At 37.2% G+C, this 26,250-nt stretch overlaps 1 protein-coding gene across 1 annotated transcript in view; it reads right to left on the bottom strand.

Moving 5' to 3' along the window:
- PAM (peptidylglycine alpha-amidating monooxygenase) overlaps positions 1-26,250 on the bottom strand; it is a 289,670-nt gene that overhangs the window by 25,542 nt on the left and 237,878 nt on the right. Inside the window, exons 16-20 of the mRNA XM_019664013.1 lie at positions 23,810-24,133; positions 14,115-14,244; positions 3,660-3,776; positions 1,264-1,336; positions 138-348 (exon numbers count right to left, since the gene is read on the bottom strand). Of these exons, the coding sequence (XP_019519558.1) occupies positions 138-348; positions 1,264-1,336; positions 3,660-3,776; positions 14,115-14,244; positions 23,810-24,133 (855 nt within the window). The remainder of the gene's footprint in view (positions 1-137; positions 349-1,263; positions 1,337-3,659; positions 3,777-14,114; positions 14,245-23,809; positions 24,134-26,250) is intronic.

The raw sequence follows: 26,250 nt of genomic DNA, 5'->3' as shown, positions 1-26,250 counted from the left end.
GCACAACCCAACTGGATGCATATAGAGAACCTGTTTTCCCCAATTACATCTTAAAGGATGTGAAGGGCAGCTAATCTCCTATTCCTAGTGATATTGGCTAAAAATTACACTTAGAGATCAAGAGTCTTACGGACTACCTTCTCCCCACTGTGTGATGAAATTTCCACTTGGTGAAAACTGCATAATCCTACTGTTGCAGTAGCCATCTGATACAAAGATGTTTCCAGTGTCTGGGTCCACAGCCACATCGGTGGGTTGACAGAAGTGATTCTGGTCACTGCCTGGTTGCATGCTCCTTCCCAGGATTAACAGAGGGCCTTTTTTACTGTTGGGATCCAGTTTGAACACCTTTTTAAAAAGGAACAAAAGCCTTACCCACTTTGCATGATTATTATTGACACACACCTATATATGGCTGAGAGCACTTGCATAGAAAATTAAAGTGTAAGCTCCTAGAGGCTTACTTAAAAGAAGATACATTTTAGAACTGGAAGGGACTCTAGAAATCGTCTGGTCTGGTTCCTTCATTTGATTAATGAGGGCTACAGAGATGAAGTGATCTGCTCAAGGTCATCCAGGTAATTAGTGGTGAATGGAGGCTAACTGGATGTCCTGTTCCACCCACACCTGTCCTTCCTTGTCACCTTTCCTTAGCTAACAGTACAATGCTCTCCAGAGAAGACCTGAGCAATAAGTATTTACTAAGATTATGTTTGAAGATCCTTGTAGCTACCTCTTGAGTTCCAGCTTCTTTTTTTTTCTAGTGTCCCTAGTTCTTTGCCATCTACTCATAAAACAGGCATCAAACGTAAGTTTATTTTTTGAGGGAAAGACTTTATGACTATTTTGTGATTGAAATATAACTTCTTTTAAAAAGGATAAAAATTTGATGTTTTTACATAAATATGTATGTAGGGTCTCAATGTGTTGAAGATTAAGGTAGCTGAGGAAAGAAAACATAAAACACAAGTGATGAAATAAAACTAAGACCTGGGGACAGAGGAAAGAAAAGCAAATGTGCAAAGCCAAGGAGGAGGTTGGCCCTACATTCCTGCCAGTTGAACAAAGAAAGGTGACATGATTATTTACATATTAGCTTTTCCTAGCACTAATTTCTAAGATAAAAATTTCAGATGTGGCTGTTCTTTTTTCTTGGTATAAACCTATTGGGGTCACAGAAAAAACACCCAGATTAATGCCCGAGCATTTGGAAAGTATAACTTCATTAACTTCTATTTGAATAACTGCCAAATGGAAGATTACCTGATGCAGAGCCACGTCTGTGACCCAGAAATTTCCATCTTTATCTACACTCAAGCCATGTGGCAAGTAAAACCTGCAAAATAAAAATAATTGTTTTCAATATACATTGATTCCTCAAGCATACATGAGAAGACTTTTTTTTTTTTTTGCTAATTAACCTGTAATGGCAATATAAATTGATAAATTTATATACCTGCATTACTATAGAAAAGACCAAAATGAACTGTTAAATGAAAATACCTGTTGTAATAGAGTCCTCCTTGTGTCAAATCCTAATCTGTATTTAATCATTTAAAAACCTATAAATGTAGACTACATATAAATTACAAATATGTATTATAAAGTATGGTATATTAAACACAAATGCCATCAATTTAAAAATAAGTTCTAATGGGCCGGCCGAGTGGTGCATTGGTTAAGAGCTGGCTTGGGACGCCAGAGAACCCCAGTTCGGATCCCACATATGAGGGCCAGTGACACTGCCCTCCACAGCTAAGATGATGAACAACAGCTCAACCTGGAGCTGGGCTACCATGAGTCACCGGTGATGGTGTAGGCTGCAACCCCTGCTGCAGTGGGTTGCCATGGGCTACCGTGTGTAGCCAGCAGCCAGCATGAGCGGCCAGCAGCCGCAGTGAGCGGCCGTCCAGAAGCTGGCGACTGATCTGCCTCGCCAGGGAAGAGCGCAATGATGGTGCCAGCTTGGGCCAGTGAAGCAACGTCCTCCACAACTAGACTGAAGAACAAAACCATAGCAACATGTCTGTTCCCCTTCCCCCAATTCCCCAGAGCTGTTCCCATCCCCCAATTTCCCAATAAAAATCTTTAAAAAAAAAATAAATAAATAAAAATAAGTTCTGAGATCATAAATATTAACACCTTAGAAATATGTATCAACAAGTTTGTTTAGAGCAATCCAAATGGATTTCCATAGCTTGAATTGTTTACATGTACTGCTAGGTAATATAATTCTGTATTAACTCAAAATATCAAATATATGACTCAAATGCTTTAAGAAAGCCAACGAAAGACAGTTATACCCAAAGAAAGGACCTTTCAGCAGACAGGGGCTATGCTTATCTAAGCAAAGGGGGAAGTGGTGTGCTGGATAATCATTAGAGAAGGTTAATCTATTTAACGAATCTATTGGGGTGATCTGCGGAAGAGAATTATAAACGATTGCAGACAGAGGCTCAAAGGCTTAATGACCCTGGACAAAATCAAGAAACACATGGACAATATCTTAAGAGAGTTGTGATCAAAGAACATCTGACAATCGGCAAGCTATGTTTGTCAGCTTCTAGCCTTAGCATGATGCTGGCACGACAGATTTCTTTTATTTTTTTCACGAGCCAAGACTGTGACACCCTGATCTTGACTAATTAACTGAACTAGATCTCTGTTTTGGTGACCCAATGGGAAGGCTAGGATTTGCTTTTGACACAGACTCCCCACTGTTGGTCACCTTGATTTAACAGCAGTTGCTCTGCCTTCCTCTTTAATTTCTTTCTGGAATGAGAATGCTTATGATTAGTGGGAGAGCACTGAAGACACAGGTTCAAACACACTGAGTGGTGGAGCCGGTATTAGAATTTGGCCCCTGACTCACCATCTTAGAATCCTATAAAAAATCTAATTATTATCATCTCCATAAGCAGCTGCATTGGAAGCGGATGGCTCGCTGCCTTTCTAAGAAGCTGGCTTTCCCTGTGCCTAAGCAGATGGAATGCAGTCCCTGAAGCTGCCAGGTTCAAACGGTTGAGGACATTTTGTAAACAGGTGCCCCTTTCTTTCAATGACCATGAATGTCAGCCAACTTTCTTTTTGGCTGCCAAGCGCCATCTAGGAATAAGATCAAATAATCAGTGGCTTTCAAAGCCAAATTACCTATGCATGCTAAGGAAAGCTAAAAAATGACATTTGTTCAGTCTTCATTTTGAGATGGGGAGAAGGCTTTTTTCTTAGCAGTGATTACTTGATGAGTTTGGTTTTACAACTTTTCTGCTGAAGAATTTTCTTTAATCTTCAGATCTAGCTGACCACTACTCACTTCATTAGCTATGTGTATCCATGGCTCTCTCAAGCTTGACTACCTATGAGAATAACAGAGTGAGCTTTAAAAGTCCTATTTGGATGCCTGGGCCTCATCACAGACTAAATCTGAATCTAATTTTTTTGAAGCTTCCAGGTGATTCTAATATTTAGTCACAGTTTAGAACCATCTATTTAGAAAATGAAAGATAGGAGGGCCCAATTAGTCTCCTGCTTTCCTAAGCTATGCTTTCTCACTACTGCTGAACAACACACCCTTTCCAAGAGTAGACCCGATGATACATTTTATACTCAATACTCTATGTAGTTCGAGCCTTCATAACAACATACGTCATTTAACTCACAGGCTTTTCCCACTGGACTGCAGTATTGTAGCATTATTTGGATCTATGACAAGAATAGTGTCTTCCTCAATTGGCCCAAGTCCTCTTTGCTGGTAAACAAACTTGCTGTCAAAAGAGCTAAAAGGGAAAAAAAATGCATTAGAATGAAAAATAAACAAGTCAACGAACATGAGAAATGCAGGCCATTTACTTGGGATTCTAAATACAGAATCAAGAGAAGAGCTCAGATGTAGTGTATTTGACTTGACTCTTTGTCCCTGACGGTTCAGTGTCTTGCATGACATAACATCATTAGCCTGCAGAACTCTGCTGCTCAGAGTGCTTGTGGAGCGGCAGCCTGGGAAGTGCCTGGAGATGCAAAGTTTCAGGTCCAGCGGAATCTGTATCTAATCTGCAGTCGCACAAGATCCCCAGGTGATTCACACTCACAGGAGAGTTGCAGAAACCCTACCTAGAACTCTTAACTAATCAATTTTTTAAAAAGGTCCTCAAGCTATTTTCATTCAGTGGTTTTTTTTTTTCAAACTACAAAAGAAAGCATAACTTATTTTAACTTTCTCTGTAAAGATAAGGAAAATGAAAATGAAAGCAGGAAGATCAAAACCATGTTTGCTTTTGTACTTGCCATAGGTACAACACGCAAATCATATTAGAAGGATAGAGAACAGACTGTCCAAAATTTTTCAAAAATATAAACTATAATTGACTCTTGAAAGAAAAGTATACTTAGAGACATAAAATGTTTTCCATACAACAGTTTTTCTATAAGTACCAAAAGAATAACTATGTAATAATTAATACGAAAACTAAAATGAGTGTCACAATTTCTGCTTTTTAACTCTGAACCATCCAGGTTATTAAATTATATTATGAACATACATTTATATACCTCTATAAAATATATATTTCCACTTATATTTTTATCTGAATTGTTAGTAACATCTTTCCTTAAATTGACAATTATCAAAGACATTGTACTTTATCACAATTCCTGTTTGGGAAATTATTTGGGATAACTGACAAAGAAAAACTCTTCTCATATAAGCTTATGTAACAGAAAGGTGAATAACTATGCGAATTACTAAGAGACCAACCTATATTTTCAAAACCGAAGAACTGAATCAGTACATAGTTAAGGTGTGTGTGCGTGCGCATGTGTGCGTATGTGTGTGTGTGTGTGTATAAAAATATATGTATATTTTGCCAGATGAAAGTCAATAGATGATCAATGAATATATCTGTAAAATAAAATTTCCTTTATAGAATCAGACAAGGCTGTAAAAAAAATTAATATTTTGTTCAACGATATCAGCTAAAGAATCTGAATAACATTAAACATTTATGGAGATACATCTGCAATTTGGAAAGGCAACAGACTGCTCAGATCTGTCATATACCTATTGATTAGCTGGCTGATATTTTTATGGAACTTATGTAGAGTCCCAGTAGGAGAACAAAAATTTCAAAATATATTTTCTTGCCATTAAACATATACATCAGAAAATTATTTGAGCTTCTTGACTGTTACAGCCTTTGGTTATGTATTTCCTGAAAGATAACAATAAGTCCCTGAGGTAGTTCTTATTAATGATGCATTCAATTGTGCACGAAATATTGATTCAGCTTTGTCAACCTAAAACTGAAATAATAATATTTACATATGCTATTATGTATAGTGAAACCCACACAGCAGTATCTATTTCATATGTAGACAGTGTCCTGACCCACCATTCGTTCACATCTAATAATAGTCCAATTGTATATCCTGATAAAACAGGGGCATATTAGACTTCAGCATACCTAATTTCACATTGCCTCTTATTTGCAAAATGACAAACCATACAGGAAGCCTGACATATTTACTTGTTCATGATTTCCCCAAGAAATCTGTTACAGTAGTTCTAGAAGATAATTGCCACTTTGGTCTGCCTTGTCATTCACTTAAATATTCGCCATCAGTCCTAAATGTCTGGTCCTACACTTTTAGGAAATTACATTTCTACAACTTATCGACGGGGAGACAGTAGAAAGGAGAGCCTCCCACCCACTCTCAGGAACACACAGTGAACTTTTATAACATAAAGCATGTTTTTATAGCTCCAGCTTATTTCTCCAGGCACTGAAATATTTCAAAACCTAAACTCTTTCTTAAATTATTCACTGGCAGCCACCATGAAAGCTCAGGGTCAAGGACTTGAAATGTTGGACTTGGCTTCCAAGAAAACAAGCTATGTTAAGGAAGAAACATAAATAACCCAGACCCACAGTCCTTATTCCAGTCAGATCAAATGAAAATGTTGTAGCTGATAAGTAGGTAAGTAAAAAACATCCTTTATCAATGTTACTGTTGTGTATGGCCCACAAATGTAGGAAAAAATGTATCAAGTAGTTGATGCTTTGCTGTCACAAATGCAATTTGTGTGTGGGCATCTACACTTACAATCTACAAATGTCAACTTTCTAGTGGTGGTAATAAATAGTAAAAATAACTAATATGAGGATCATATTAGTTAGTGACTGTTTCTATTTTATTATCCACTTTTTGCTATTGTTATAGTAAACTGTGAAGTATTACAGCATATGAAGGAGCCAACAGAAAAATAAGTACCGAAACTAAACAAGCTACAGAGAAAATAAATCAGATTTGTATCATAGAAAACTAAACACACAGAAAATATGAGATCTCTCAACTTATGAAAATGTCTTTCTCAGTATCTTATTACAATGTAACAACAAATAGTTTGGTTTGTTTTTCAGGTTTGTTTTTTTTTTTGCTACCACAAATGATCTTCATGCCATTAGTGTTTACAGAGGGCATTTCATGCGATGCTTAAGACAAGCCACTTTTCCTATGGTATGCAGCTTTATGGTTATTATTCATAGTATTACCACAATTCCCCTGTATCCATTAAGGATCTCACTGATTAGGCAAGTTCTTGAATTTTCTGATCTGAGACTCTGTTAATTTAACCATCCCTCAAAACAGAGGGAAAGAAAATAACACAAAGTAAACATAACAAAAACCAAAACTGAATGCTACTTATCTTAGCATCATTTAAAGACATCAATTTATGTTAGTAACATAAGTAACAAAAAATAAAATTCTAGAATACTTAGGAAAATTATAGCTTTACAGGAATTAACCACAAGAGGCCTGATGGTTACACTGAAAACCTTTTGTGATAGTTACCCTTTAACAGACAGCTGTTTAAACTGGTAGCATAAAGGGACATTCAATCACTCAACTGATTGGTTGGCCAGTCCTACTCTTTCATTTGAGATGGCTGGAGCTTCAAGCAACTAACAGTTGGCCCCTTTTAGTTATGCATGGCAAGTAATAAAATAAATTGATGCTGTTTCTTAAAAGGAAAAGTCAAAATCAATCTCTCTGTCACACACACACACACACACACACACACTCACACACACACCCCTACCAAATAAAGTAGTTTATAAACTATCTTGTAATTCAAAGAAAGGTAACCCTTGAATAGTTCACAAATGGGTGTCAGATTATAGAGCTGGGTACACTGTTGCCATAGCAAACTGCATATTTAGTGTTCTAAAGCAGCTACCCCACATTATATGCTGCAGAGAGGTCTTTATTTCAACCACATTTAACTTTTTACAGGATATAATAATACCCTGCACATTTCACACAGTGCCAGGAGCACTGCTGATTTTTGCTTGCTTCTCTGAAAAAGCACTCAGCCGAAAAGACTGAACTGTGGCCTATGGGCCAGAATTCATCAGTTCTTTAGTTTAGCAGTTTGAATCCCCCATTAATGATTTTGCACATTAGCAGCTAATCAAACAGTTTAGATAAGGCCAAGAAGAAATGCTTTGCTATAGTCAAACAAAGAAAGAACTAGAATAAGGAGAAAATAAACTTCATTGCCATCAATCAAAATTAAGGGAATGCAAAAGACCTAATAGTAACTGAAAAGAGAAATAAAATATAATGTTATAATTATATAAATTAAGAAGCTGAAGAAATAACCAGTGATTTTCAAGTGAGAAAATAAGTGGAAATGTACCCTCAACGTTAGGGAAGCAAAGACATACCATACAAAGGCCAGAGGCTTTAAATGGAATATAATTTAATACTATGTTAAAAACACTTAATTCTGAATATATGCACATGGCAAAAACAAATCCCTGCAAGGAGGAAAAGAGGCGGGCAGACAAAGACACCTGTGTGACTCTTTAGTGCCCTGATGGACCTAGCACCAGAGACATCACAAACAGGGATGAAAAGAACAAAGAACTAGGTATCATGGCACTGGGCTGCTTGGTCAGCAAAGCCACTTAGGGACGAGTCACTTAACACAGTGCTTTTTGTTACTCGACAGAATGGGGAACTTATTAAAGCCCTCATGGTTTGGACTAGAGAACTGCGAGTTAGGGAGCTCAAATGTCTTGATGCAGGTCTCAAAGCTAGGAAATGGTAACCAAGATTCAAACCCAGGTTTCCTGTTTAAAAAAAAAAATGTGGTTTTCTCTTACTAGGACTGACCTCCGTGGACTGGAGAAACTCCCCGCCAGTTATAAGATTTAATGAGTATATGTAGAAGGGGTGGTAGAATGCTCACATAACCAAGAAGAACTAGAGAAAGTGGCATAAAACTGGAAGTGGCTCGAGTAAAATGGGAAATGGCAGTATGAGAGGGAAAGGTAGAAAATAGAAACATTGTTTTTATAGAATTCCTATAATTTTCTCTCAGATACAAAGGTACTAAGGTACCACTAAGTCACTACGAATTCTGTTTTCAGGCCCAAGTCATTCTTAAGGCATGAAAGGATTTGCATATATAGAAGAAGAACCTCAAGCAGATATTTTAAGTGAGACTCCAGAAAACCAGTCAGGCAAATCTTGAACTGATTTTTCTGAAAATTAGGAAGCCAATAGATTTCTGAAACAACAGATCGTGGCAAAATTCCATAAAGCATTGATGAAGAGAGGATTTGTGAGCCATTTGGGGAACAAGCAGGAGACGGTTCCCAGCAGACCACATCTCTAAGAACAACACTTCCTTCACCAACCATTCAACTATTCAAATTTTATAAAGAACATTTATGAAAATACAAAAGGCATGCTCATGAAGACTTAATAAAAGGCTGGGAGGCAGAGCTCATGCTTTGGTTGATTAAGAAGAAAATGGTGTCTGTAAATGGAAGCAATGCTAAATCTAATGAAGTGAAATGTCACTGGAATAAATTCTCAAATTCAATATTTTAAAAACACTGCATGAGGGCCGGCCGAGTGGCGCGATGGTTAAGAACTCGCTTGGGATGCCAGAGGGCCCCGGTTCGGATCCCACATATGAGGGCCAGTGACACTGCCCTCTACAGCTAAGATGCTGAACAACAGCTCAACCTGGAGCTGGGCCGCCATGAGTCGCCGGCTGCGGCGTAGGCTGCAGCCCCTGCTGCAGTGGGTTGCCATGGGCTACCGTATGTAGCCAGCAGCCAGCGTGAACGGCTGTCCAGAAGCCGGCGACTGATGTGCCTCGCCTGGGAAGAGCGCAATGATGGTGCCAATTTGGGCCAGTGAAGCAACATCCTCCACAACTAGACTGAAGAACAAAACGACAGCAACTTGTCTGTTCCCCTTCCCCCAATTCCCCAGCACTGTTCCCATCCCCCTAGTTCCCCAATAAAAATCTAAAAAAAAAAAAACCACTGCATGAGTATAAATTTCTGGTAAAAACTTCAGCCCAATTTTATGAAATATAGTTGGAGATCTTAGTAGACTGCAAATTCAACACAAGGCAACAAGGTGATATGATTGCTGAAGAAACGTGAATAAAACCCTTTTCTACTATGACATACCTAGAATACATATCAAAGTAAGTAACCGCACTGCTGACCAGATAATACATTGAGGTATGGTGGCCACTTCTCAACTAAATACTTTAAAGGGCAGAGAAACCAGAGAATCTTCAGGTGACAGTATCATGTCAGCATGAAGATTGTTTGAGGGCCTGGGGAATATTTAGACTGAAGAAGATAAGACTTTCTTCAAATGAACAAATAATTGACATGGACAAATGAGAATCAATTCATTCCGCATTACGTTGTCATGAAGCTGGAATTATAGGACTCAGATTTGAGATTAACATAATGAAGAACTTCATAACATCTAGATGAGTCCCGTATTGGGGAAGTATATTTCATCTAGGGAATTTCGTGGTACTGAAAGAATTGAAGCACTAGATAACTGTGGAAGATTTTATGAAGAAATGTTGGCATTAGGTGGGAAGTTGGAGATGAGCTCTGGTGGACACTTGCTGTTCTGGGTACCCAATGAGTAATGCTCTATTTTGAGCTAATGAACCCTCAATTTTTAATGGTCCCAAACTTCTGAGCTTCACTCTCAGCCCATTTGCTTCTGATGATATCAGTGCTACTCCCACATTCCAGGGGTAGAATGAAAAAACTTAGGCTAAGCCAGAGTGGATTTCATTGCTATGCCCACAATGACTAATTCAGGGACGGAGGAGACATGACCTCAGTCAGACGGAAGAATGCTAGAAGACAAAAACTGCTGTTGATTTATCAGGGACCTAGACTATCTCTTCTGTGAGACTAGTATGATGATGGATTCTGAAGCTGTAAAGGGGAGAGGGAGATGAATCAGGGCCTGAGAATGGTGGCAACCAGGAGGAAATGTGTTAAAAAAACAATCGATGCTGGTGATGCTGTTTGGGCTACCACACTCTTGAAGTTTTCATTTATACAAACTAAGAAATGTCCTCTTTTCCTAAGCTAGTGTATTGTGTTTTCTCTCTTATTGGAAAGGTAAGAATCCCAAGTGATATGAGTTCTAAGATGCCTTTCCACTCCATGTGAAGAAATGATAAAAGATATAAAGGAAACAACTTTTAATGGCTAAAAATTGGGGGTAAAACCCATGGTTTAGTGAAGTGGGTATGTGAAGTGAGGATCATAGCAGAACCTCAACCATTGCTGAGATACATCAAAAAAGAAAAGCCAAAAAGCCAGCCTTTGACAGTGGTGGTATTTTAAGACAGAGACCCAGGAATAGCTGTTACTGAGCCAGGAGCTACCCAGCTCCTGCTGGGAGGCATTTAAACTTTAAAGAGCTCTAGCTGCCATGCTGCCCTAACACTCGGGCAGACAAGAGGCTCTTTAAAGTTTCATTACACCCTGCTGGTAATAGGCATTTCCCATTTCAGCTAGAAGAACCTTCTTAAAGTAGCCAAATTGAAGTAAGGGACAGAGAGGGAGGAAAATGGAAATCAAATTGAGAAAGGGAGTGACAATCATCTTTTGGGAGGTTAAGTGGGTTTCTTTTTTAATCATCATCATCATCATCATCATCATCATTTTGATTGCCATGCTTATTGAGCATGGTTACATAAAAGAGTAAGGGCTGATCAGAGCTATCTGGTAAGAATGAAGAGTAATAGTACTTATAACAACAGTTGATGTGATGATATCAAAAGAGCTTTGGGTACTAAGTATAATTAGAGATTATTATTAACCCCAAGTACCATCTGATACTTAAAGAATAATCACCTAAAAATTAGGTGATATAGAGTGCTTCTGATTTAGAGCAACCCTTGGCCTTATAGAACCCATAATTTTGTGAACACGAGAAATATCAGGATGAAAAAGATTCCAAGAAAAACGAATCCAGATTTCTCACTACTCTATCCAAGGAGCGGTAGCAACAAGAATGCAATTTCCACACACTCTCTAATTTCCATTGTCTCTTACCAGCACATCATAAATTTTATAGGAAGGTGCTTTTGCTTTGTACAATCCTTGGATTCCTAATGAGGGAGAAAAAAATCTATGTACTCCGTTTATTTTATATAATGTGACTTATGTATGTAGATAGGATGGTCACACATGGCTGTTCAAAGAACAGAGCCCACAAATCCAAATCTATTTTCCTAAAGAATAACTAACAGAGCTATCCACTTCTAATTCTCAAGAATAATAAGGCAGACAGTTGCTAAAAAGAGACTTGCCTCACAACCACGGATTGCAAAGGGTGCTGGGGGCCAACTGGCAACACAGCAGAGGCAGGAAGGAAGAGAAATAACAAATATTTTTACATTTCAAAGATAAAGAAGAAGAAAGAAGAAACAGATTTAATGAGTTAAATCAGTACAGCTGCTCTGAAGAAGTCTTGCATTTTTAACAACCCTTTGGTTGGTGCCATTTATCAGGGTAAACTCGCTGGGGCTTGGCAATGAAAGTGGAATCTATTTACACATGAACTGGTTATCTAGATGAAAGCTAGATGCCAGGAAAAAGCAGTTTTTCAGTTAAGCCTGCCATATAAGTCACAGAAAATGTTCTTACGTGGCTCTTGTCTCATAGTCTTGTGTCATCTCATACCATGAGCTGCCTTTTACTGATCCCTTTTCTATTAAACTATTCCAGCCTCTGCTGTTTACTTGAAATGAATATCACATTAAAATGGGAAATTGGACTTTGTCCAATTTAGCTTTAGCCAGCTGAAACAGGATCAATGGGAGAAAATGATGCTGCAATTTTCTTGTCTGGTAAAATGTGGCTAGAAATCCATGCAGAAAATATAGCAATATTCATTAAAATGAAGGATATGTTACAATGAATAGTAACAGTTTGCTTTTAAAAGCACTTGTTAAAATACCATTAGATGTTCAATAATGACCAAGACCATGTAACAGAGATGTATGAATAGGAATACTGAGTTCGATTGTTTGCTTTGAACTCTGACGTGATCATTGTCTCTGATTCCATTTTCAAGCATGACAACTGGAAAGGACAATTAAACAGTAACAAAGCTACCAATCTATTTTGAAATGCTGACTGAATTCCACCTTCAACTACGTAAAGAAAACTACATACATGTACATGTGATGTATACACATACAGAGCAGGTTTAGCATAAATTTAATGAGCAACTCTGAAAATGGAGGAAAAAAACAATTGAAAAATACATCTGTATATCTATATCTACATCTATATATACATATCTTCAATTTTTCCAACCCTATAGCTATATACTTGAAAGGAGAAGATGGATTATACTTAATTGATATTTTAAAATTTACTTCATATGTAAATTTGTGATAAAACAAATGAATAAATGGGTATTCATTATTCTGGATAATTAAAGTAAACTGCTAAATGCTGTAGCAAGCTTTTAAAAATACAATTATGTAAATGCATTTACAACCCTATAAAAGGCAGTATCTCAAAGTGGGTGAGCAGGCCAGCTCTGCAGTCAGATGGAAAGGAAAAAGAAGTCTGGCTTTCCCACTTGAAACTGGGACTTGGGGAAAAATACTTACCTTCTCTCGGTTTCTTCATCTGTAAAGTGTGAATGATGGTTACAAGAAAGGGGTGGGGTGGGAGAATGGGTGAAAAGTTGAAGGGGAATAGAGTCTATAATATTGTGATAAGTTTACGCAGTGACGGATGATTACTAGAATTAGTGGGGTGGTCACATTGTAAGGCATACAAATGTTGAAGCACTATACTGTACACCAGAACCAACAAAACCCATATAAGAGTGTATACCAATTATACTTAACTAAAAAAATAATAAATAAAAATAAAAAAGAAAAAGAAAAAGAAAAATGTGATGATGAAAATAATTTGAAAATCATTTTCAATAAACAGTACCTAACTGTTGTGAGATAATTTATGTGAACATTTAGAAGAGTGACAGGCCCACAGTCAACACTCAATAAATGTTAGACATTTTTACCAAAAATCCCTATAAGAAAGTAGAGGATTATAGAATGAAAGGTTGGAAAGAGAAATTCAGAGGGAACAGCAGGGGTATCGGGTGGTCCTAGTGTGATGAAGTCTCTGGCGCTCATGGAAAAAGCACATTTGAGTAATAAAACTCATCTATATGACAATGTGAAGGCCAAGGTACTGACTAGCTCTCCACATGTGGTGGCCCAACTGCTCCAAGCACAGTCCCCAGAAGGCTAGTAGCTATCACCACCCTGGAGCAGTCTGAAGTGGAGAAGAATGGCCTAGACTAGTCTGCACCCAGCACATGGAGATAAAGCGCTTTATTATAGTCAACTAATAACTTTCTTAGTTGATCATTTATCATGATACACTTCCTTTGAAGTCTGGAAATCCCTCAGCCAATTCCTTAGCTGCCTTTAATATTATTCTCCTTATGAATGTGAGGGTAGCCTGAAGGAGGAGGCAGCAAAATGGTGAGCAGGCAGAATCACAGATTGTTATTGCCTTCTTTTCCTATACTAGTTGGTAAAACGATTTTGTTGTAAAATGCACAAGACTTCCTCTCTGCTACTTGTCACCATCATACATTAAAAGAACAAATAACATTTTGCTCACCAAAATCAAGTTCAAAAGGCACCTTGATCGTTCTCTCACTACTACTTTTGGTTTAATGAAAAGCGATGCATGCTCTTTTTATTGACTCCTTGAAGGAAAAATAGTACTTACTTTCCATCCCAGACGTGGTCACCTCTGTGGAAAATCACCAGGTTATTCTTAGGGTCCAGAGCCACCCCAGAAACCTGGCCTGGTAGTAAGTATACTCCAGGCCAATCCAGTGCCTCTTCTACATGGAAATCTAAAAGATAAATCCATATATTTAGTATAAACAAGAAAACGATTATTGAGTATAATCTCATGAAGATTCACATTGGTTATAAGACACTCATGCAGTAATGTCACTAGATATGAAGACAAAATAAATCAATGCAGCCGTGCTCTACATATAATATACCACATGCACATGCCAAGTAGCTTCCTGAGCCATGACATAAAGTAAGCAGCTGTGAACTTCTTTGGGAATTACATGTTTTCTGTTCCTGCTGATAGGATGCCTATAAAACCAGCTTACCCTGAAGTCATTAAAGAGCAAATCTGAGACTACCTTCTTCTTAACAAGATGCTTATTTTAAATTACTATCTTTGGACAATATGGCAACATGTACGGCATTGTTTTAATACAAAGCTTTTAAATGTTGTCAATAAATACCAAGCATAGCCAGTAGGTCTGTCTGTCTGTCCCTCAGTTAACTCCTGTGTAAATTGTGGATATTCAACATACATTAGACACTACAATAAACTGTCACTAATTATCCTTTGTATGAAGGACTATATAAGAAAGATAGCAATCTCATTTTTCCTAATTTCCGTGTTCTTATAACACTGAACAGGAATGGAGAGACGCTCTCTTCTGCTGTTTATATTTTGCTGTTTCCTAACATAAAAGAAAGTAAAAATTACAGAAACTCTGTGACTAAATGACTCCCAAATCATTCTCATTTCTGATCAGAATACATTTATAGAATATACCTGGGCTCTTTTGTGTTAATCCCTTTTCTAAAGATGCTCACAAGGAAAGAGGTATGATGTATGGAGTAGCTCCACTAGCTGAGGATACAAAGTTATGAAGATACTATGAAATCGGTTCTATTGGTGTTAATATTTCTTTCTCTCTCAAATGCTTCAATAGAGATGCTGAGAAGTAGAAAATAAGCAATTCAAGTCTCATTTATCCTCCTCACCCTCTGGAGGACGTGGCAATGCGCAGTAAAATCTCAAAGATAGGCATTAAAGATGAGGACAGAAGGGAAGCACGGGGTTTGTTCAGCTAGCTTCTGAAAACTTTCAGAGGATGCTGCTGTGAGAAGAAACACCTTAAAATAATTCTCTCAACTAGACAAAAAGAAATAGTCCTTTTCCGCTCAAAATGCTTTTACTTTCGCACATTTAATTATTCTCTTGAATAAAAATGAACAAAACTGCAAAGACAATAGGATGCTAGAGCAGCTCTGCTCACAACCTTTGCTGAAGTGTCTTGGGCAAATGTTCCCTAAGTGTACTGTCTGTGTGAGGCATGATGCTAGATTCTGGGAACACAAAGAGCAAACATTGTTTTTGGCCTTGAGGAACTGACAGGATAAAATGAGAAAAGGCAGAAACCAAACACTTGTGACACAAAGTAGGGCGGGAACACAGGAGAGGCTTGCCTGGAAGAGGGCAAGGTTAAGGTCAGGCCTGGGAGGTTTCCCAGAGGAAGAAACATGTGTGTTTGCACTTAAGGGTAAGTGGGGGTTCACTGAGTATAGAAGTGGGCAGAGAATACTTAGGTCAGAAAGATCAAAAGAGAGGAAATGTGCCTCAAGATGAAGTAATAGGGAAAGGACACTTGTGTATGTTAGGAAGGGGAAAGGTAGGGGGAAGCAGGCTTATCAGACCCCGAGATCTAGTTTAGACTGGAAAATGTATTGTGTACCACATGAAGGAGTATGGATTTAAAAATGAATGAAGGTAGTTCTGAGCTGTCTGACTCTATACCATGATTAATTTTGAGGCATGCTGCACGGACTTTACTAGTAGCAGTAAAGCACAGAGTCTGGGAATAATTTACTTTTGAAATATGTTAGGGCACATGAGAATGGCATTCTCACTCACGTGCGCTTTGATACGCCTTCCTGAGTTGGAGAGAAACGGGGCAGAGTTACAGCTGGCATTTCTAAATTTGCAAACAGCTCTGGGCAGAGCAGTGGATGTGAATGGGGCTGCTAAGATGAATAGCATTCATCATCGATTACACATGGCATACTAGGGAAAAAAAGGACACAAATTGTAGCTACAGGCGACTGGGAGCCACTGAAGGTTTTTAAGCATGGGGTGACATAATTAAAACTGTGTTTATGAAAGTAAACTCTGGAAAATAGGCATACGCATAATAATTCAAGATGTCTAGATGGATCAGCAGATGGATAAATCATACCCCAAAGAAAATGTTTTAAATTATTTTAAAGTTGCTTGAATCTCAGGTTGAACTTCATTCATTCTCATCTCTGTTATAGCCTGTCCTCTTGTTGGTCATCATTCTATGCTCATTCACCAGCTCCTGAAGATTCTGGGTGGGCTCCAAGAGTACCTCGAACCTCAGGCCAATATAGATATTTAATTGCCTTCATCAGATTCTCAGAGCCCAGAACCACTACAACTAGATGAAATTTCTTGAAGGCAGGGATCATGCCATATTCACCATTTTGCCACCAGGTCTCGCACAGGGCCTGGCCCACTGTAATGGCCTGATAAATGCACCGACCTGAACTCTATCTGTGCTCTTCGTCTTTCTTGTTTATGTTATCAACTAGTATTTAAATAGCCTCATAATCTTCTAATTCACTGTACTACCGCTTTTTACCCTTAGCTCTGTACTGAAGATGTTGTGAAGAGACTCAATAAAAAATGCTAATTAGCTGATCACTTTCCTTAACAATAACAAATATTATGGCTTCTGGAACCCTTCTATTCAGTGGCCCACCAAGAGGTACTGGGAGCTAGGTGCTCATGAAGGCGCAGAGATACTAATTCTGATAGAAAATATGCAATGTCCAAAATTGATATTTTCTGGGATCAAATGTGATGGTCACAAAATATTGGCAGTGCTGTGTAAAGAACATGAGCCTATCTATGAGTGATCCCAATATCATCGATCCTAGATTGGTAAGCACTTAAAAGTCTGCAAAAAGCACTGACTAATATTAGGTTGTTAACAACTGTTTCTCATGCATAAGAATCCTTTTTGGTTGCAAATTTTCAAGAAGGAAACCCAATGTAAATTTGTAGAACACATTTATTAAAACATACTTTTTGTGAATTTTCAAAAGAGCAAAGGCGGTGTGTAAGGAGGTATCTAAGAGGGCCAACACTGAGCAAACTGGCTATTTTAATAGTGAGTAAACATCAACGAGGGCTATTTTGTGCATGGCAAGGGTGTTTGGAGAAAATATATTATTTTAAATTTCATTAAATATATAATTGCATATTTATTAAGATTACCTAGCCAAGATCTCAAAACCTTCAGGACCTAGGTCTCTGTGTTAACCAGAAATTCTAAGACAAATTCTAAGGAACGCTGAGTTCATGTTCTCGTTTGTGAACATCAGTTCACTTAATTGATGTTTTTGCTTCCAGTGTCAACATCTTTTTCATTATTAGGTAGTAAAAGGGTGTTTGTTTTAAGATTAAATGATCAAGAATCAAAGCAGTCATTTAGGAGTAGTGGTGTATGTATATGGAATTAATACTAATGTTTTTCCCCATCCACCTCTACATGGGAATCATAGAATGCTAGAACATACTAGCTCATTCTACGTCATATTATCATTTCATAGGAAATGAACTGTTGGCGTGGGCCAGGCTTCAGGCATCAATATCGAGGATGGTTATTTTCTAATAATTATCTATTAATAATAATCATTTTCCCAATAAAGAAAAATCTCAAGTCCTTACTAAAGAAATTGTATGATAAAATAAATTTGGGTTCTAACTTAAACTTTACATTATCAACCATGGAGAAGTTATTATAAAATTCTGAGTTCAGAATTCTCAACTTTTATTTAAAAAGTGACTCAGTACATGATTAGTTAATTCTGTAGATTTACAGTTTTAATTTGAAAATAAAATGCGGAGTTTTTTACGCATGACCTTGGGCAAGCTATTATCAACTCCAAGTGTCAGCTGCTCTAAATTCAAATGTCAAATAACAGTATTATTTCGAAAGAACCCTTGCTATAAATGCAGGTAAATGTGCAGCCTCATATTCCACCACATATTTAGAAAAAATGTTACTACTTTCAGAAAAAAATGAAATGTTATCATTAAAATTGTATCAATAAATCACTAAAAGGTTTAATGAATTATACCTTTCCAAGAAAGAGATTAATGCTAGTGATCAATGCTGCTTTCATAAGAAATTATTAAGAAGCATTTAAAAGGGCATTCATTTATCTGTGCTACATAAGGACTAGTAGATAAAGTTGAGAAAAAATATTATTTTAAGCCCAGAACTATGACTTAACATCAGTATAACTAGCTTCTTTATATTGGGTTGTTGGAAAAGTCATGACGCATTTTTGCAACGAAAAACATAGAAAAAATATGTCATGATTTTTCCAAGAACCCAATATTTAATCTTAAGGGAAAAATCCAGATGAAATCACTTGACGACGATCACAACAACAAGAACAAAAGATAGTGGTTGTTTTTTCTACACTTGCAAATTCCCATCTGGTGAGAAAAAGATGCCTTATTTTGGTCAGGGGTTGTTATTCATCAGAAGTGCCAGCAATAACTATAATTAACTCAAACTATAGGAGAAATATTTATACCCACTTCAGGAAGAAAACAAGAATTAATTATAATGTTTCATTTAGTGGGAGTGAAGTGAGGAAGAGAATTAGGACATAACTAGGGGCTCAAAAACATTAGCAGGATTTCTTTTCTTTTTAAATATAATTGCAAATGAGATCATCTAGGTCAATTTGTTTGGAGAGTGACTGAGAAAGCATGACCAAAGATAATACACAACTAACTAAAGTTATTATGATTGTAGACAATGGGATGAATGGAAAAAAACAATCATCCTCCTGTCTATCTTTCTATCATCTATCTATCTATGTATTATTTTTATTTTATTGTGAGAGGCAGAATAACAAAAGTGATTAAAAACCAAGACCTGGAGCAAGTCTACCTGACTTTAAATCTTGGCTCCTTGAGCTGTGGCCCTTTCTTCCTCTCTAGATGGGTTTATAAATAGGGTTCTTGTTACGAGGATGAAACGAGTTAATGCATCTAAACATTTAGCCTGGTTCATCGTAAGGGCTATGTGTTTGTTTTTATTGTCATCCCTCCCCTCCAGAGATGAAAATTCATCCAACCGAATGCCTTATTTTACCCTGGGAATACTGTAAAACTTAAACCTAGAGGTGAACATATGACTGAAATATGTTAAAAGGATAGACTATGAGTCAAGTAAAAGTTGTCTATAGAAATCAGGTAAAATCTAAATGTATCATAGCATATTTAGGGACTCTGTGAGCTCTCTTATCTGATGGGAAAGCATCACACAAATAGTGATGCATTTTTAGATGTCCAGTGGTATGCAATCAGGCATATGCTACCAAATAGTAGTCCAGTCAAATTTGCCTGTGAGAATAGCTACCGTAGTTTTAAATTTATTGTTCAATGAGTCCAGTTTCTGGAAGACAACTAGAATGAAGACACTTAACATTTTGTTTTTACTCCATTAATGCTGTCTCAATATACATACCAAACTAATGGTGGAAACCAAACTACGTTATGTGTAAAAAGGAGTGCAATTTACTTATCAGCTTAACAAGTTGAATATTTTCACACTGTACATCATAGATCACAGGCAAATATCAAGGCAGATCAATATAAGTGATCAGAGATTTGAAAAGGTAGAAACTCCCATTATGATAGAACACTGCCAAGTCATTTTCATAATTTATCAAATTAGAGTGCCAAATCTTGCAGCTTTCCTGCATATTGCAAGACAATTTGTTCATAGATGCTGCTTAAGTTAAAGCAATTACTATTTTATTCTACTACTTTGGTGTTTAATTTTTGAAATTTTCATCCAACATGACCTTAATGGTAGCAATAATAATCATAATGATTGTTAATGCATTGTAACATTTATTAAATGTTTTCTATGTGCCAGAAACTGTTCAAAGCACTTTCCATGTATTAGCTGCTGAGGAACCACATAAGTGGTGTAGCTGGGACTCAAAGCCAGGCAGTCAGGCTCAAGAGTGTGAAGTGTTCTACATCACACTGCCTCCATGAAGTGGTTTTCAAATTTTATTTTAGACAAATGAAGAACTGCTCTAGGGCAACCTGTATTGTGCCCTATTGTGCCCATGCGTGCATGTCTGGCGGGGAGGCTGTGACCACTACTTCCCACTGGAGGGATGTCCCATCCAACCACAGCTGGAAAACCTTCAGTCTAGTCTAGCCTAGCCTGTTTGGGAATTTTCTCTATTTCTAACGCTGTTTTCACAACTGTTACCACAACTGTTCAGAACCTACTCTGAACCTCACCAAAAGTCACAAAGACAAGACGTAAAGAGGTGCTGTTTGCGGGTGGTTGCACTCTTAGAGACACACTGAAGACACAGTGCATAACCATCTCTTCCAAGCAATGCTAAGGACTTCCTCAGCTCTGCAAAGCCGGAAGGTGTCATTCTGTTTTGCTCTTAATGTAGCTTGGTGCCCACTGACACTCAACTCATAATGAGGTGGAAAACTCAACTTTAAAGGCAGTTGCCAGTGTGTGGAACCAACTGAAATTCAGACTAATCTGAAGATCTACAAAACCGTATTGATTTTGAAACATTCAGGAAGTCCTGGGCCTACATACACAGTCAAATCCAATTTTTGAGCTGACCAGTAATTTCACCTTTGAACCCTCAAATCAGCTCGGTGGGATCCATCACCACATTGCAGTTCCAAAATCTGGGAGGGCTGACGAAATATAAAGTGCTGCTTCTATAAATGCCCCTATGTTAGACTGTGCTGGTGCCATGACCTGGGGACATGAGAAAAGGGTCCTGAGTGTAAGTCTCGGCTTCTAAGCAGTGAGGGTCCAGAGTCCAGGGAAGTGTATCTGAACTGGGCAAGCAAGTTATTCCTCTTTGATTGAGCACAGCTGTACTGCCATGTAAAGAACTAGAAGGCACACATTAGAAGTCTAATGTCCAAGTTTTAAATTCAGACTCTGTGACCTCATTCAAATGGGTTAACTTTCCCTAGGCTTCCGTGTATTCGCTTGAAAATAATTTGTATCAAAGACACAGGAAATGAGTATGAGCTATAATATTCAGCAACACAATAGCCTTACATTTTTGTCTTAGTAATACTCTCCTATGAAAAGCTACTTTCTTCTTTGCAGCTAATATAATTCTTTATAGCAAATTAGGCACTTAGGGAGACAGTTAATTCCTCTGGACCATTAGGGTCCCATTCTCAGCTTTGCCTGGAGTAAAGAAAGGGTATGAGAGAAACAATGGAAGATTATCCATCAAATTTATTTCCCTTCCTCATGCCCTGGGGAATATACATGAATTAGACTACTGATATATTTTATTAGGACATTACATGCTAATGACTGCCTACATTTTTTGCAATTGAAAGCTTCCTGAGGATAGGTCTTTCACTGGCTTATACAAAGGAATAAGACATCTTCAGTTAGATATTATATTGTGTTATATAGATATTACAGTGAGAAAGAATTGAAAAGCAAAGGACTTTTAGAAATAGCTTACCTAAATATGAGTTTTGGTATCCTGCATTTAATTTTTAAAAAGTTTTTGAGTCAGAGTGGGGAAATAACACTAAAATAAATCATTTCACAAGGGAATACCTGCGCATTTCCTTTCTATAATTAGGATTGGTGCTGTATGTTACTAGTCTATGAAACTCGTTGTTTTATGGACTTCACTGATATTCACCTACATATTTATAATGAAAGGAAACTTCGTGAACCAGGTTCGGGAGAAACATTTTTCTCCTGGGCACTGCCATTTTGATCACCCTGGAAGGTACGAAGAGATTTTGGCAAGTAAAAGTATTTCGGGTATTTTAAGCACTTCTTTCTTAGAAAAACTAAGCAGGTTTCAGGAAGACAATGTCTTAAGTCAAAACTATGATTTTTACATTGACACTTATGATACCTATAAAAGTCCGTGATGTTATTTCAAATCCAAGAGTAACAAATAAGCACAGGTCATGGAATAAAGCATGCTGTAACTTAACATTTCACACTTGAATAGAATTGTTTTCTCGCCGAAGAGGACCTTTTGTCTTTTACATTTCCATGTTGTTTGGGTTATAATTTACTGTCCTTAATATAAAGGTTCAGGCAGACACCCCAGTCTGTTTATGAAATGGATAGGGGCTTGATCCACTGCCAATTTCTAGGCACCATACTCAGAGATGTAATCCATTGTTCTATGGTAGGATTCTGGGGTCTAGGCTTTTCATAAGCACCCTAGATTCCATTGCAAGGGGGTCCAGGGACCAATTCTTGAGAAACACAGTTTATTAGGTAAATTTAGAATGAGTTAGAGCAGGGCTAGTGCTGTTTAAATACAAAGAGATAAAGATCTGGGTTCCAGTTAACATCTCATAGAGCCCATTAGGCCATTCCCATTGGACAATGCTAGAAACGTCCATGTGAGCAAAAGGCACTGCATGCTAATTTTTTTCAATCATAAATAAAAATCAGCTGGGTGTTGAATAATTTATGGCTTCCTGCAAAGCCGTATTTGAAAACATCAAGCTGGCAGCCTGTGCCATTCCAGCCCACGCATGGACAGCTGCCATGCACGAATATCTGTTACTTTTTTGGAGGTTATCACCACATGCTGTATTCGCTGGCTTTCCACATTAGCAAGTAACATGAAACACAATCTATATCACAGAGGCCACAACACAATTAAAGACAAAGAGGAGGCATCCATTGCTTGCTGGTGCAGAAACCTGAAGGGAATAAGGTATTGTCCTCTAATTATGGAAGCCAATCATGGTTAGAAATAAAGATTAATCTGATAGTTACTCACTTGCTGGAGGTCCCTTCAGAAATAACTACTCAACTTTCCAATTAAGATAGTAATTGATAATGGGACTTAAGAGATCAAAGTCATAAACATGGCTACATTTCAGAAGTCGACTGGATGAGAATGTTCCAAGTATAAGATTCCTTTGGGAAGAATTTAAATACAATAATACCTTGGTTTGTGAGCATAATTCATTCCGGAAACAAACTACTCGTATTGCAAGACATCGCTCGTTTACCAAGTTAAAATGTATTAGCAATGTTTGCTTACCTTGAGGAACACTTGCAAACCATGTTACTCGCAATCCAAGGTTTTACTGTACCTTAAAAGGTAGTGTATAAGCATTTCATAACCTGGGACTTTACATATCATGTTTTAAATGTTCAGTTTCTTTCCATGATGCAAAATGGAGAATGTTGATATAATAAGAATTTGTTACCATGAATTTCATATGTTATCGTCCCCAAAAGGGTGCAAATAATTTTGGTCCTGGTATTTCTGGCTCACCAATTGAATGGAAACTGAATTTATGTAGCATTGGACCAAAACAAAAAGAAATACTCCTTAATCAAATATAATATCTGATTAACCCAAATCTGAGTAATACTTTTTCTAAGGATAAGTCCTTTTTATTGATGAGTTTTTCTCACCCAATCATTTTTTTATTCCCTTCAGATTTTGCTAATGTGGATTGCAGCATTTCACATATTATTCTTTTTTTTTTTTAAAAAGCCCTAAACGCACCTCCTGTGTGTTCTGGTTCCCAGGTGCCTTCACCAGGTACGGGCTGCTGTAATGAGAAACCTCTGCTCTCTGCTGGCCTCAGAGTGGATTCTAGTCTGTGAAATTTGTGAATTCTGTCTCTGACAAGAATAGCATTGCCCCTCTCCTCATGTTCTGCACCCTCTCGCGTGTCAGATCGACCAAGGTCCTTCTTTTGGACTACGTTTGCAATCTCAGCTACCAGGTATGACTCTGATTCTGCCTTTTCTGCAGGGTTATATTTATGCACATGAACAACATCTTCCCTTTCTCCTAGCAGCTTGGAAAGCAGTGAATAGAAATCACCTGTGAAAAAAAGAGAAGAGATAAGGGATGGGGGGTTGATAAGATTACAACATTTATAAAACTTTGTGCCTTAAACGTAAGTGAGAGAGATGATTGCTCTCTAACTTTCAGGCATGAAGAAAAAAGAAGAGATGATTTTCCACAAAATAAAAAAAATAATACGCTTCGCATTTCATTTGATATACCACTTATTTGTTTCTGTTATCTCGGGAGCCAACCACACTAGATAACCTCTCTTAGCATATTAGTAGAAACACCATAATGCATATATGATTGATTGTATGGCCTGTTTCCATACATAGTTTTCATAGTATAGTTGGATTGATTTGGAAGTTAAGAGTTCATCAGATTTCTAAAATAAAATATTGTCACCAACAACATCAAAAAACAGCTATCTTTACAGGCAACCTTTGAAGTTGTCTTTAAAAGCTTATTAAAGTGTAATCCAGAAGAAATTAAATATATATTTTTGAGCAGGTGCTATAAAACACAAGAAATCTAACAGGTATGAATCAACCTGGCAATTGGAAAACCAAAGTTTTATTTTTATTTTGTTAGCAGTGATACTGTAAATAGCTCCAGTTGTTCACTTTAAACAAAAAAAGGAAGAAATTCCAGAAAAATAATTTTGTGAGAATACTTTTAAAATTAGTTTGAAACAAAAGAGAAGATTTTAACAAACTGATATAATTGGAATGATTCATCACTAAAATGTATTTCCTGTCTTCCTATACTAAGGAGTAAACTTGGATATGATAATCTAATTCCATGAAAATAAATTATTTATAAAATATTATGACAGATATAAAATATGACTATGGAAAGTTCACGAAGCATTTTAATCCTCATCATTTACATCTATAGCTTCAAATTTATTTATGTCAAGTGTGTGAGTGGGAAACATATGAACGTTCTAGATGGAAACGCAAATCTGTTTTCCTAAACCAAACCCAAAGATAAGCCACAGCTCTTCCTTTTCCTTACCCTGTTCTAAGTGATGCTAATAAAATTACTATGACTATGGAGTCCTATTGCTTGTTTTAATTACATTTACAACACCATCAGATAACATTTATAAAATCTTTCTTACTATCACTGAGAAATGAAAATAATTACTGGTTTAACCATGATACAATCTACTACAGAATATAATATTAGAAATTGGTGCAAGGGGATATGAAGCCTTTCCAAAATGATGCTAAGAGATCCTGTCATGTTTACAAATAGCCTTGGTTTAATGCTTCACAATAGGTTTTCAGTTCTTGCCCATGAAAGCTGCTTATCCCAGGTGAAATCTTCAATCAGAAAGTAATTACCAAATAATAGAGCCAATCTCAGTAAAATGAACAAAGCAAATTACCATCCAACCAGATCTGTTAGACTACAGTGGCATTCTGCCTCACAGAAGAGAAATTAATCCACTACTACTAAACTCTCCGGGCCCATACACTAAATAGAAATAGTTTAATGTGCTGTTGTACAATGAAACATTGTATATAGAAAATAAAATGCAAGATTATTTTAGGGACAGAGAAATGACATAATTTCAAAACTTGAATCACTGTCATTGGGCTAATACTGACGGAGGTACACAGGCTCAGACCTCTGCATAAAGTCACTCAGGTTTGTCAGTAAAAACCTAAAAGCTGTGATGAATACCAAATGCAGAGCACTCAGTTCCTCTGAAACTATCACTTACAATTATTATTGAGAAAACAAAAATTGAGCAATGTAAGGCCTGGCTGCAGAGATATTGCACTGACCTTGTAAAAACATAGCTTCAGAGCTGCATCTCTGGAAATAGCTCATTACATGGGAGCATCTGAGACCATTAGATGGCTATCTCTTACATTCCTATACAGAAACTAGAAAGACCTTTTTTTTTTCTCTTCTGGTGTGCAAAATATATGGAATCATGAAATGTTAGTCATTTTTATTAGTCATATTAAGATCCTGATTTAGGGAATATATCTAACTTTGAGTCTAACAGGTAGAGTAGAATATAAACGGAGGAAGTTTTGTGGTATCTACCCCAATCTGACTTCCCTCTCAATATTCCATTCTTTCTTTTCACTTATGTTACAGCCATATTGGATTTTCGGTTCCTTGAATATCAA

This window comes from Hipposideros armiger, unplaced genomic scaffold, assembly GCF_001890085.2.
Source record: "Hipposideros armiger isolate ML-2016 unplaced genomic scaffold, ASM189008v1 scaffold_414, whole genome shotgun sequence".
NCBI classification, from domain to species: domain Eukaryota; kingdom Metazoa; phylum Chordata; class Mammalia; order Chiroptera; family Hipposideridae; genus Hipposideros; species Hipposideros armiger.
The sequence above is the reverse complement of the archived record's forward strand: the minus strand, read 5'-3'. Positions and strand labels throughout refer to the sequence as shown.